Here is a 14,764-nt window from a genome sequence, read left to right on the forward strand (position 1 = left end):
ATAGGGACACAATATTAGAGAGGCGATAATGTGACAAAGAGCTAGGGGGACAACATTTAAAGGGAACCTGTCACCAGAGACCTCATTTTCACTAAGACAGGATACAGAAGCCCATTACAGCTGAATTACAAGTATGTCTTTCTGCTTTTTCCAAGCATTCACATTACAATATAAGTGTGTTTTATAACTTACCTTGCATCCTGGCAGAATCCTATGTGAAGTCCCAGGGTTTGGGCTTTAGTTTGGATGCATTTAAAAAAAAAACATGTGACTTGCCAATGCTGCAGACTCCTCAACTCTCAGCCCCCACCTTTGTGCTCCTACACAGCTCCTCCCTCTTGCATAGAGCTCTCAGCCTGGTGAGCTGACATCAGTGAGGGAGCTTTACAGGTGCACAAAGCTGAGAGCTGAGCAGTCTGCAGCATAGACGCATGTTGTTTTTGGAAATGCATCCAAACCAAAGTCCAACCCCTGGGACTACACAGAGGATTCTGTCAGGGTGCAAGGTAAGTTATAACACAACATTATATTGTAATGCTTATAAAAGGCAGAGAGGCAGATTTGCACTGCAGGTGTGATGGGCTTCTGCAACCTGTCTTTAGTGAATATGAGGTCCCTGCTGACAGGTTCCTATTATGGTGGAGATAGGGGGCACTAAGGGGGAAATTATATTTGTGTGGGTAGATTAAGGTATGGCTTAGGGCACAAAAATTTACCATGGTGCGCATAGAGTGCCACATCTTTTGACCCTCTTTTTCTGCTATGGAAGTTGAGAGGTATGAATTACTGTTATCTGCACCAACACCTCTGTGTCCATGTCTCCTTGCTTGGCTTCCTTCTATTCTTTTCCTCTTCATAGGTTTTTAGAAACGACATCAAGTTGGGCAAATAACAGGTTCTGGCTAGAAATAAAGGGAATGATTGGTCCTTTAGGACGTGCCGAATACCAGTAACATTATGAAGCTTATGACCGTCAGTCTTAGGCTACATTCACATAGCCACATGGGTGGCGTATATCGGGCCGACATATATATACACACATCATATATACGTCCAGCATAGACAGCAATGGGCACACAGCGCCGTATTACAGGGAAAGATAGGACATGTCTCCCGTACAGCCATTGCCGTCTATGGGGGACGTATATGCGGTGTATATTTGTCGGCTGTGTGAATGTAGCTTAAGACTGAAAGGAGACATGTCCTATCCTTCCCCGTAATATGGCGCTGTGCACCTGACATTACTATTGACAGGGGCGGGGGTGAGCAGTGCTCACCCCCTCCTCCTCTCCCAGGCACAGACGTGTGCCCGCCATGCTACGGTACGGCGCCACACAGTTGTGTCAAAGTAGCCTTAATGTGATCTGGCTACACCTGCGTTTGTCAAGCCCATGCAAAACATCACCAAACTTGTAGTTACCAGAGATTCTATGACCTCTACAAATAAAATGATGGGAACCAAGGTTAAAGGGGTTGGCCACTCTATTTACTGCCTTAATACTTATCCCTGAATGTTCAGCAATGGATGATTTTTTTTGTGCGGTTTCTGGATTTTTGTGAAAGTCTATGGTGACAATGTTGGGACAAAGTAAAAAAAAAAATCCACTGTTGATCAAACAGAAGGCATGACAGCATTATAGAAAACCCAACATGTGTTTTTCACCCTATAGAACAGCATAAAACATTATTGGATGGTAGAAACATGTATTGAAACTCTCTTAGAAAAAAAGTGCCTATACCAAAAGCTTTTGCAAAAGAGTAAATGAAGCATAACCCAAATCTATGTACAAGGATAAGTCATCAAAGTCTATAAGGTCTCCTAAGTGGTTATACCCATAACACCTTTGGGGCATCTCATTTCAGCAACGTGTCCTTTGGATTTTGGCATGTACCCTCAGAGTCCTTTGAGGCAATGTCCAGATTTTTATTTACTATCCGTTGAGGCATTTTGGTTGCCATTGCGCTTTGTGGTGGTGTCGGTATCCACAATGTCCTCAGAGTTTCCACAAAAGACGACCCTCCACCATTTCTGCCTGAGCAAATTAATGTTGTACAAAATTGGGTTAACTATTGAGTTGCAAAACGTAAACAACGTGATCCAGAAGAAAACAGTTGGCGACAAGATAAAGTTCTCTTTCAGGTTATGAAGGAGGAGCAAGAGAACAATTATAAACACGGGGGTCCACATGACAAAAAAAGAGATCATGAGAATGAAGAGGGTCCTGAAGAGTCTGTAGTCTCGCTTGGAGACCCGGTACTGGTGGACTTCAGAATAAGCCGTACTGCTGATCATCCGCTCACGGATTTCCTTTGTGATCTATCAAAAATAGAAATGTGATAATATGTAAATTGCTTCTGCAATCATTAAATGGTGCAATATAAGGGTAATAATAATAATTCCTTTATTTATATAGTGCACACAGATTACGCAGCGCTGCACAGAACTTGCCAAATCAGTCCCTGTCTCCTGTCCTCACAATCTAATCAATTTACCAGTATGTTTTGGAGTGTTGGAGGAAACCGGAGGACCCGGACGAAACCCACGCAAACACGAAAGCTGACATAGAACCAGCTTGTATCTATCCTACAGAATTTATCATGTCTGTCCTCTTCACTGGTTATGTAATCAAGTGAATGTATAGTTAGAGTTTAGACTATCACAACTGTTGCTGTTAAAGCATTGGATTGGTTTCATGAGAAGAAGCAACCCATAACCAAATTTTATTTGGGTACAGGAGGTCCAGCCACATTCGATGCCATGTTTGAAAGGCTTGGATAAGAACAACTTAAAAATAAACATGCAAAAGGAAAAAATGCAAAAAAAAAAATCCTTGTCTTAACTACATTTTAACCCCTATCCACAGAATCGGCAATAATATATGATCATGGAGGGTCTCAGCTGTTGACAGAATGGTGTATCACAAGGTTCCCTTTTTAGCTCCATAGCGCAGGATCTTCCAGGTTTCAGCCAATCCAGAAGTCCCATATGAGTCAGTGGAGCACAGGATAGAGAGGTCCGTCTATTCAGCTAACAGAAGGACCAAATCTGGATGTCCAGAACAGACATGGGAAACTTCCCCGTTCTGCTGACTGCGGGCTGTCCAACAGCCAAGACCCTCCGCAAACATTTATCTATCCCCTATGCTGGGAACAGGGAATAGTTATTGTTAATGACACAACCACTTTAAAAAGAGTTTCTTTGTTATTTCCCAATTTGTTGTTGCTTGAATGTGCTCACAAAGTGAAGTGATGGTTGGGGGGATCAAATTTGAGAATTTCTGAGATGGCTGCACATCCTAATCTTACTAGTGGAAAATCCCCACAGTGATCCATTAGATATTGATTTAGTAATTGATATTAAAGCCCTCTTATCTGTTTTGAATCAAAATGAAAAGATCAAAAATGAAAGAAGATTATTAGAAGAACAAGTTATTTGTCAGACTTCAAAATAGCATCTTCTAGAGTGTGTTTTCAACATCTTGTATCATATTCATTAAAAAAATACTGTGAAAAATACAAAATATCAGTCTCCTCTTTGTCGCTATCATATTATTATATTATCATATATTCCATCAGCCAAACATGGAACAGAATAGCAGAAATCTGTTTTTCTCCCACAATTCTAAAACCTACAAGGTGCCCATAAAAGTCATGAGTGGATGTGGAGATAAGGAAACACGTTTTTGATGTTCCATTACCTTATAGATTTTCGTGTAGCTGACTATAATACTTAATCCTGGTATCAAGAAGTCCAAAACTATGAAAGAAATATCCCATGCAATTTCTTCTGTAATTGTTGGCCACACGAGAGTGCAGACCTGGACATCCTGATGGGAGGAAAGGAGAATTTTAGGTCATTGTAAATCAAGCACAATTCTTAAAATCCTGACTGTATTGAGTGAAGGTTCATCTTTATATTTATCTGTTTATGTTCCTCTGGTCATTGTGGGCCTGAAGAATAAGAAGCTATTAATGAGTTAACAGGAACAGGAGTCTAATTAGGAAGCTCCAAGCAGAAATGGAGACTTGTGGTTCTTGTGGGCTACTGCTTATTTTAAGGATTTTAACCCACAATGACCACAGAGCCCTGCTAATGATATTAGCTACCATACAGACATATGAGTCATTACAAGGTTCCCTAAAAAGTACCTCGCACTGATGACTGTTTTCCTTTCCTTATTTCTATTTTTTAAAAAGATTCCTGATGTAAAAGAATTCGTCAGAAAACTTATTGGGGCACATTTACCATATTTTTCGGACTATGAGGCGCACAAAAAATCCTTTGATTTTCTCAGAAATAAGGAACCGTACTTACAGACAACAGCTGCCTTGAGCTGTGCTCAGGTCTGCCACCTGCTGGTCATTCATCCTTATAATCAGGTGCGCCTTATATATGAACCTAGACGTTTTAGCAGGCATTTATTGATGGTGCGCCTTATAGTCCGAAAAATACGGTACTTACCCGTCCCCGAGGTGCGTTTTCCGACGACGATTCAGAGATGCCGCGATTCACTAAGATCGTGCGCCCGATATCCTGCATGTGTCGCTTCCACGCTCAGGTCCGTCAGAGTTCACCATCTTCTTCCCGGTGCATGTAAGTGCTTGGCTTGCAACACAATTTTGAATGTTAAATCCCGCGCTTAATCCGAGTCAGTCGGGTTGTCCGACAGCCACGCCCCCTGATTTGTGTCACATGAAAGTCGGCACGATTGCGTCAAAATCCGATTGCGTGCGCCAAAAACCCCAGTTAAATGCAGCGCAAAACGGAAAAAGACGGGAAACCCAACGAAAATGCAGTCCGCGGACCCTTAGTAAATGTGCCCCATTGTTACATTCGTGTTGCGATCTTTTGCTGTTCAGCTGAGAAGGCGCTGAATTCTATTCAGTGCTTTTAAGTCAGCAGTCTGAACTGCGCTCTATTGCTGGATCTGCAACTTTACACTCTTTCTCACATGGAGATCTCGGATTTAAGCCCTGTGTGTGTGTCATCTTTCCTTGCTGATTAAACAGTTGTCTGCCTAACTCTCCGTCTATGCAATTCTTGCTTTCTACTGGTTATTTGATATTGGCTACATTCTTGACTATTCTCATGTCTTTTGGATTCTGTACTTTACTTGCTATCTAGTTGTGACGATTGTTGACCTCCCCTTTGTATTTTTTTCTGTTTCTCTGTTTGTTTGTCCTGTTTTGTGTAGATGCATAAATATAAAGTAGATCATAGATGATATAATATTGATAGGTAGATTGATGGTAGAAGATAGATAGATATGAGAGATATAAATAGGAGATAGAATAAATAGGAGATAGACAAAAAAATAGATAGATAAATGGTTAGCTAGATATATAGATAGAAAATGGACAAATTATAGGAGATAGATAACCAGACAGATAGATGGTAGATATATAGACAGGGGATAGATAATGAGCATCTAACCCAGGCATTCAACAGGTAATAAAAGAGCAATACATTCTCTGCCCACAAAAATTCACACACAGGAGGCCCCTTTCGGCAGGGGGCCCTGGGCCAATGCCCAGTTTACCACCCCCTAACACCATCCCTGCTGGTAGCATGGAAACACATAGGATTGCATTGGAAGAGTAGAAACTAAGCAATGAAACACTACTAAATTGGCAACACTGCTTAAATTTTCATCTTGGATGTATTGGAATGTTAAGAATTCCCAGTTCTTCTTTAAGCAATGATTTTAAATATTACAAGTTCCTATAAGCCATCTCCACCGCAGAAGACATCTTTCTGTCTTTTTGTAACAAATTATGATGTTTGAACACCAGAAAGAGGAAAGGTAATTTTCCGATCAGAGGATTATGTCTTGATCTTTTTAATACTCCATAACACCAGGTAATAACCATGCAGATGATCATTTGTTAATGAGATTTAGGTGCTGAGCTATAGAGAAACATGAGGATTCTCCCCTGTTCTGTAGATTTAGCTATTACTAAAGTCATGACTGCTGTTAGCATGTTGTAGAGAAATGCACCTTTATCAATTATGTTTTTTCCAAGATATTCCTGGTTTAATCTGTACGCTAATGAGGAAACTGCTGCAGGGTGTGTCTTTAGCAACTGGAATCACTTCCCTCTTCCTCCAATGTTGCCTTATGCTTCAAATCTCCCTACTTCTCTGATTGAGAGGGTAAAGGTTCTGACAGGTATAACAGTTCTCCTGGACATGAGGACACAAACTTGCCTAATTAGCATAAATATTAGAATGGAAATTTCTCAAAATGGCATAATTGATAGAAATAATAAAGGTAAAAAAAAATATGGCAAGCCTGATATATATGTCTCATATAGAACTAAAAATTTTTTAATGCATCCTATCATTAAAAGTGGGAACATACAACATTATAGGTATTTTAGGGGTGTGAAATATTGAAGAACTATCTTTGGCATAGGTGTTCCATATTAGAAAAGTAGGTGCCTAACTCCAGTTGATGAGCTGTATGAAGTGGCAGTGAATCATTGGTGTCCCCACTTCTTCTTCACAGTCGTCAAGACAGAGAAAAAGTGTAAGTCTTGCACTTCCCATAACCTTGCTGATGAAACAGTTGTCTGCCTAACTCTCTGTCAATGCAATTCTTGCTTTCTACTGGTTATTTGATATTGGCTATGTTCCTGACTATTCTCATGTCTTTTTGATTCTGTACTTTACTTGCTATCTAGTTGTGACAATTGTTGACCTCCCCTTTGTATTTTTTTCTGTTTCTCCATTTATTTGAATCATTGGTGTCCCCACAGATTCAAGACAGAGAAGAAGTGTAAGTCTTGCACTTCCCATAACCTGTGTCAATGCCTAATTGCTGACCATGAGCTAAGCCACTGTCAACAAATGATTCGTAGTCCCTACCCAGGATACATGCACAGAATAGTAAGACATATAAACAAAGAAAGAATAGACAGATAACAGTCAAACCAAGTCAAAAACTTAGATTGTGGCAAGATACAAAATTGTAAGGTAAAAAATAGTCAGAAACAGGCAAAAGGTCAGTATCAAAGTTAAACACAGTAGATATAGCACAGTAATATAGATCTACACTTAGTAATGTCAGCAAAGAGATGATGGAGGCAATGAAAGATTTTATACAAGTTGATTTTAAGGATTTCAATTACAGGACATATTGTCCAGACACCCCCTTTATTACAAAAATTAAAAGGAAGATCACATATCTGAAAACCCCAGCAGGTTATAGGGTGTGAGACTATCTATTGTACTATGACCGGAACATGGTTACTATATTGAATCAGGAGCAAATTTGTCTAGTGAAAATGTGATCATGTATAATATCAGGGAAGACCTGAATATTCTCAGAAATTGCCTGTGATGCACAGATGGATTTGTTGTCTATGGTGGTGCACACAGAGCTGAAGGCACTGGATCCACTTGTTATGCATCTCATGAGAATCGCTGAAGAATCTCTACGTTGATAACTTTTATACCTCAGTTCTTGCCAACTACGCCATTCCTCTCTAGCTACCTAATGCCACCCTCACCCATTTTCATGTCATACATTAGGAGAGATAACAATTTATAGTAAGGAGTGAAGTATTTATTCTCTGGCTTTATGATCTTTTCCCATGTGAGATGACCTTTCAATTGATTTATATGTTAGATTTTATCACGCTACATAATAAAGAACTGATTAGGAGATACAACCACCTCGGACACAGTCCGTAACGCCCCGACGCGACGGTAATGTCATCTCTTGTGATCTCTAAAGATCTATGTGACGAATGTCTTTGAAAAATAAACCTAAAGTAAACCTATTCCTCATGAGTCACTACAGAAAGCCTGCAGATCAGTAAATGGATTTATATGGGCTGTGTGTACTGGGAGAACAATGTGAGCAAATAGACATTTTGAAAAGGAGAACCCCCAAGCTGTGTGTGACTTGGCACCAGTACATATAGTTTAGTATGTGTCGCTATCAGTGAATGTGTCTTGTTTCCTGATAACTGACATGCTTGTAATCCAAGCCACATCTAGTGTTATTGCACTTAACCCTTTCGTATCATGGAGATTTTCTCATGCACTGCAACATGAGGATGAGATATTTTGCTTCAGATGATGTGTGTGTTGTCCCATTCACTTCAATGCGCTCCAATACCAGACAAAACCCATGGACAGTGCTGTGTCACATAAGCAGATTTACAGTAGTAGTATTTATGTTCAGTGCCTATATATGCAGGCTCTGTGACCACTTATAGGAAACATCACTGTTATTACTGGCTACTGAGGCAGGCTCTGAGACTACTGGTGGGGGGGGGGGCACGCTCTGTTTCTACAGGTTGCTGGGGACAGGCTCAGAGTTTACTGGGGGCATCACTGTGACTACTGGTGACTGAGGGCAAGCTCAATATTTACAGGGGTATCACTGTGGGGACAGGTACTGGGGCAGACTCTGTGCCTACTGGATACTGGGGGCATCACTGTAAGTACTGGCGACTTCACTGTGGACTTCAGGGGCATGCACTGGGACTATTCAGCTTTATATATTATATATCTACCCTTGAAAAATGTATTTTCAGTACAGACAGGAAGAAACACTGTTTTCATGGAATAATACAATTACTCTTCCCATGTGCCAGGTTGTAAAGTTGAAGCATGCACTTGACCGTGAATTTGTTTGCATACGTCCTCGGCCTGTTGCCATCACTGCAAATCCCTCACTACCATAGTCTGTTTCTTCCATACATCATTTGGCTCAGTAATTACCCTGTATACATCTGTCATGCTCCATTTCATCCCATGCATCAGCCTGATGTCTTTATCAGTTTATTATTTTACATTCTGGTTGCATTTACAATGTATCTAAGCTGTTCCCAGAATAAAATGAGCGTCAACCAATAATAAAAATATTTATTAGCTGCTTTCATCCCCAAACCTCAAAAATTAAGGTTTCATCTGTATTCTAGGAACCTTTCTAGTAGTCACTTGTACTATTGATTTATACAAAGCTTACTGACCATTGGATAGCCATGTTTCAGAATGTTTTTCAGTGCAAAGTCAGACAGAAAACTGCTGCAAAAACTTTGAGGGCCCATGTGTGCTGGGATCATAAGAGCATGTAAATCATCAATGTTTCCTCATGTTTAGGCTAAACGTGAGGTTTTTAAAGTGTGTGTGTTTTACTTGGAAAACCCCTTTGAAGAACTATATTTAGGATAGGCGATCAATATTTAAGTCAGGAAAGCCCCTTTAACTCATATTGGCTACAATTCCCTTTTAAAGAGACCCTATCACCCAATTTTCCCCATTAAACTACAAGCCCCACTCAGGTAGGGTAGGAAAAATCATTTTTCTATGTAAAATCCCATTAACCATAAAAAATTCCTCTGAATTATGTGAGCAGTGAAAAGTCATGTTTTGCTTGAGATTAGTCACTTTTAGAAGCTGCAGTGGCGGTCTTAATTAAAGATAAGAGTCTCATCTTTCACATTAGATCACATCAGGCTTGTGATTCTGTGATCTATAGAACCGGAAACACAGGCAGATAAAGAAATGGATAGGAACTGGATCTTTATCTGCAGGTCACATTTACAACTAGGTCTTTAACTGCTTGTATTTCCAATCCTGTAGCTCACAGGACCACGAGCCTGATACAATTTGATATGAAAGGTGAGATTTTATCTTATCTTTATTGTGACACCAAAGGCAGGTTTTTAGGCAATATAGAACCCCAGATAGGTGTGTCGGAAGTGGGCATCCCTCTGCAGCCTTTAAGCACGACTTATCTCAGATAAAATATGGAATTACTGGTTGTCAATGGGAGGATTTTTATCTATGAGCTTCACTAGAGCCTCCATAGAGTTACACAAGCTCAATGCACTGGTATATAGAGATGTATCTTCTCAGAGCTCTCTCTATATATCACTATGTTATTTTGTTTAAAGGGCACCTACCTACCTACAATTTTACCCCTCACACCAGTAATATCTTCTGGTAAAGGGTTGAAACTCTTGTCACCTAAAATGATCTGCCAGTGAGGCACTGTATCTTAAAGTGCACCTACCACCCCGATTCCACCTATAAAGGTAGAAGGGGTGGTAGGTGGATGAATGGGACGTGAGGATAGCCCTTTTTGGGCTAATCCTCACGTCCCAGCTATCTTTTAGAAAACTTTATTGCAGGCATATGCAAATTTATTTATGCAGCTACTGGGGCGTGGAGTAGCCGGGCATGAGGCTACTAGTTGCGGCTACTCCACGCCCCTGCGCCGAAGATGAAATGGTAGGCAGAGTAATAGTAGGCGTCCTAGTCCCCTGCGTTCTGTCGCGGCTGCGCGGCCGCGGCTCCAGGGCCGGAGCTACTGCGCATGCGCAGAAGGCCGCAGATGCCAGGGGACTCGGACGAGGGCGTGCATCTACGAGGAGCTGCGCAACGAAGATTACCTGGTAGGCGAAGTACCGTGGCTACTGGGGCGTGGAGTAGCCGCGACTAGTAGCCTCATGTCCGGCTACTCCACGCCCCAGTAGCTGCATAAATAAATTTGCATATGCCTGCAATAAACTTTTCTAAAAGATAGCTGGGACGTGAGGATTAGCCCAAAAAGGGCTATCCTCACGTCCCATTCATCCACCTACCACCCCTTCTACCTTTATAGGTAGAATCAGGGTGGTAGGTGCACTTTAAAGTATATAATTAAAACAGTTAAACTGAATTAATAACAATACTGTATAAGACACTCATTGATACAAAAAAATCACACTACAAAGCTATTACTAAAGATATTAGTATATATAATAATAGCTACATGTCATAAAATATAGTTATCTGCCCTTTATACCGGCATTACTGTACATAGTGAGAACATCTATTTGGAAGTTATGTGTATGCAAATAGCAATATAAATGGCCGTCTGTCTCATGCTGGAATCAGATTTGTATACAGGAAGCCAATGTTTCCACAATGAGCTCATATTTTTTCCAAAATGCTAAATAGAATATGTCAAACTTCTTAGAACCCAAGTTATGTGTGATAAATGTGCTATTAGGTAATGGGAGGTGGAAAACTTAGGGGATAGAGGTGAAGTGCAGAATGATAAGACACAGAAAAATTATTATATAGTCATTATAGTGGAGTTAGTGAGATGGCACCTGGCCTCATCCACACGAAAGTTGGGGACCGTTGATCACAGCCCCCGTAGACGTCTATGGTACCCGGTCACTGTGACCAAGCCATCTTTCAATGGAAAGGAACGGGGGGACACATAGTTGACTCCAGGTTTCGGTAGGCCCCTGGGCGACAGAGCCTCAGTAGGACCCTGTGCAGTAAACTTACAAGGTGGCATTAAAAATTCTGAAACTAAAACAGTCTCATGTTTCCTAAAATATTCCCTAGTTTATCATCCCAAACAGCCCCCCTCACCTCCTATGGATTAATTTGAAACAGCCTTATGTGAACCCCCCCTATCCCCAGCAGCTCTGGGTCCGGCACTTGCCCGGGTATGCACAGTGCTGGCCCTGGGTGAGGAGCACCCGCGGGAGCATAAGTTCAAGTGCATGAGGCCTTAGAGATAGACATCTACAGTAAACATTACACAAGGGAATCATAGTATCATAGTAAAAAAGTTTAGGCAAAGACATCAGACCATCACGTCTAACCCATTAAAGATAACCACACTTCTAGATGACTGTAGTTGTATTTTCATGTGTGTATTCTGTACATCACAGCTTCACCCCAAAAAACACTTTTATTCAGCCTGTTTTGCAGTCACGTATGTGGGAGACCAGTCAAGGTCTCTCTCGCCCCCTCACAGCCACTGTGTCCGGTAAACCCACCAAACCACACGTCCCTCGGTACTGCTCCCTGTTCAGGTCACTGCGCTTGAATTTGAAAACTGTCGCATGCGCGGCGCAGCTTAAGGCGGGCGGCTTGTCCACAGCTGTATCCAGAGCTGGAGTAGTGTGGGCAGCGCCAGGTAGGTGTAAGTGCTAGCTAGCTGTGCATGGCGAAGCATGGCCAGCTAGTTATAGCGCATACACAGAACCGCACGCACTACTCGAGTATGCGCCATACAGCTCTGGTTACGCTGGGGACAAGCCGCGCTACTCATGCGCAGAGTTTTCAAACACAAGCGCTGTGACATGTACAGGCAGCAGTGCCGAGGGACATGTTTATGGTGGGTTTACCAGGCACAGCAGCTGTGAGTGGTGGGAGAGAGCTTGACTGGCCTACCGCCTCCTTGACTGCATTGATGATAGAAACCAGGCTGAATGAAAGAGACGAAACTGCAACATACAGAATACACAGAGGAACCATGGAAATACAATGACAGTAATCTAGGAGATCCTGTTTGGGGTTTATAGTGCGGTTCTGTGGTTTCCTTTAAGCAGTGGGATTCTGCAGTGAATGTTACTGAAATTAAAAGTTGCAACTGAAAGAGATTTTTTTCACCTAAAAGAGGGCATTCAAGAAAGGACATTTCACGGGGTAAATCTGAGTCCCTTTAAGCAGTGATCAGCCTCAGTTGATTGGAGATACACAGTTTGGGAGAGCTCTTATATGTTCAGTTGTTTGCCATTACTTCTAGTAGCTTCATGTGAAGTGTAACATGAAGCAGAGGTTATGATAGATCACATCACAAATATGATATTTTGATATTTTGGCACAAAGGAGAAGAAACGAACCAAAGGGGAGAGCAGTACTGGGTGTAACACCAAGGGGTGGACAGGGAGGGTGCAGGTCTTTATCCTACTCCTTCATGGTTCTCTAAACTCCAGCCAGTCCGGGTGAAGTTAGATCCATCCCTGATCTCTGGTAGCCCACTCAATTACTGTGGATGTGTTGCAAGTAAAATCTGCAACAGTTATTGTGGCACATTTACTTACCCGTCCTGTCACGATCTCCGAGGTGCGTTGTCCGACGAGGATTCAGAGCTGCAGCAATTCACTAAGATCGTGCGCCCGATATCCTGCATGTGTCGCTTCCCCACTCAGGTCCGCCGGAGTTCACCTTCTTCTTCCCGGTGCATGTAAGTGCATGGTTTGCGACACTATTTTGAATGTTAAATCCTCCTCTTAGTCTGAATCAGTTGGGTTGTCCGACGGCCACGCCCCCGATTTCTGTCGCATGAAAGTCACTGCGATTGTGCCAAAATCCGATTACGTGCGCCAAAAACCCCACTCACAGCAAGAGTTAACATCTCTGAATCCAAGAATATATTTGACCGTCAAACAGAAGTTATTTGCTACTTACAAAGAGCAAATGCAGTGAAACAGAAACATTGGGAGGACATATAAATTCCATTTTGTTGCCCTTGTTTGGATTTGAACCAAGAATCTCAACATTGCAGGAGAACATTGGGAACTGAGCCAACATGATGTGACCAAGTAAAGAAGACGGTATAAACCCTCAAGTAATTTACTTTTTTTTTCATATTTAGAGTTGAAATCTCTAATCGGTAAAGCCAATATTGGATTATATATTATTAAAGGCACTTACCTTGTTATTGACTCTCTGCGTTATCACTTTGAAGAACAGACACATGGGTAAGGCAGTCATGGCTGAGAAGCTCCAAATGGTCACAATTCCTACCGTCACCACTTTTACATTACAGGTGGTGGCTTGGGACACCTTCATGATACAGATCATCCTCTCCAGACTTACTGCAGACAGGGAGATCAGGATAACGCAACCACTGAGGCAAATTACATAAAAAAGCAGATGGCAGAAGAAATCGCCCAAGATCCAAACCTCCGACCAACGGATGACCAATATGAGGGGTATCATGCTGATGAACAGCAAGTCTGAACAAAACAGGTTCAGTACAAAGCAGTTGGCAGTCACCACTTTCTTCTTCCGGACCAGTAAGAATATGGCAGAAATGTTTACAAAGCAGGAGAATAAGAAGACTATGGAGAGCAATATGGTCTCCACCACTTTCACCACCAGGGTCTTGTCAAATTCAGAATAAAAGTTGAAGTAGGTGAAGTTGCACTGTTCTTCAAACTGACACGATAGAAGCAAGTAGCCCATTGTGGACAGGGGTGATGAGCCGGCAGCCATATATGAAGCACATAAAGTGTGACTACATCCAGCGGTGGTCAGGTGGCCTCACACTTCACCACCACTCTATATCCGTCTGGCATGGCTGAGGGGTAAGGCAGCAGTACAAGCTCTCTGTGGCTTTCTAGAGTCCTGCAGTCGATCCCTCTGTGATTTGAAACAAGGAAGTTACACGATATTCCTGTAAATATCCACCCATCTAAAACAAAGATGAAGGTGTCGTTCCTTTACGATGCCAGCTCTTGTATTAGGAAATATTAGCTATGTTTCAATGTCTCCTGGAATATTTACATAGTAAAAGATTCTCGTAAAATTGCCTGTTCTTGCGTTCACAAGTGAAAATAAAGAGATAAAGTGTTTCCTGTTCAGATACCGTTTCCACATCTGTCTACGGAGAGAAGCCACTAGTGCGGCAGCTTGAAGATTTTATCTTTTAGATCAAGATTTATAAAGAGTCTAACGTTACCAAAAAAAGACAAAGCAATAATCGCCTAAAATGGAATACAGAAAAGTTCACGCCTTACTGATGCAGCTTTTAGCTCTTGTAAAAGGGGTGTTCCAGTCATTAAGTTATTAGCATCCATTATATACAGTAGGAAACAACCTGAACTACAGAGGTCTGAAAGGCATCATTCCCTTGAGGAAACAAATGGGCAGGTTGTGGATGTGTGTGTGTATACAAATTAAACATCAAATAAATAATGGGAATAGACAAGTGCGGTATATGACACAATGGGG

The 14,764-nt window shown here is 41.7% G+C and overlaps 1 protein-coding gene across 1 annotated transcript; it reads right to left on the minus strand.

The window, feature by feature from the left end:
* Nucleotides 1-593: 593 nt before the first annotated feature.
* On the minus strand, nucleotides 594-14,247 carry FFAR4 (free fatty acid receptor 4). The gene is made up of 3 exons (XM_072130525.1): nucleotides 13,463-14,247; nucleotides 3,699-3,827; nucleotides 594-2,317 (listed from the first exon to the last, which is right to left on the minus strand). Exons 1-3 carry the CDS (start codon nucleotides 14,024-14,026, stop codon nucleotides 1,925-1,927), a joined length of 1,086 nt encoding a protein of 361 aa, XP_071986626.1. The 5' UTR covers nucleotides 14,027-14,247; the 3' UTR covers nucleotides 594-1,924.
* Nucleotides 14,248-14,764: the final 517 nt, after the last annotated feature.

Source organism: Engystomops pustulosus, chromosome 11 (genome assembly GCF_040894005.1).
Source record: "Engystomops pustulosus chromosome 11, aEngPut4.maternal, whole genome shotgun sequence".
In the NCBI taxonomy this organism is placed as follows: domain Eukaryota; kingdom Metazoa; phylum Chordata; class Amphibia; order Anura; family Leptodactylidae; genus Engystomops; species Engystomops pustulosus.

Bases quoted from the DNA above. Each gene is read 5' to 3' on its own strand.
- FFAR4 (XM_072130525.1), bottom strand. From the start codon at position 14,026: ATGGCTGCCGGCTCATCACCCCTGTCCACAATGGGCTACTTGCTTCTA. The intron at 3,828-13,462 runs GTAAGTGCCTTT...TCCTCCCATCAG, and splicing joins CGCAGAGAGTCAATAACAAG to GATGTCCAGGTCTGCACTCT. The intron at 2,318-3,698 runs GTAATGGAACAT...TATTTTTGATAG, and splicing joins GCTACACGAAAATCTATAAG to ATCACAAAGGAAATCCGTGA.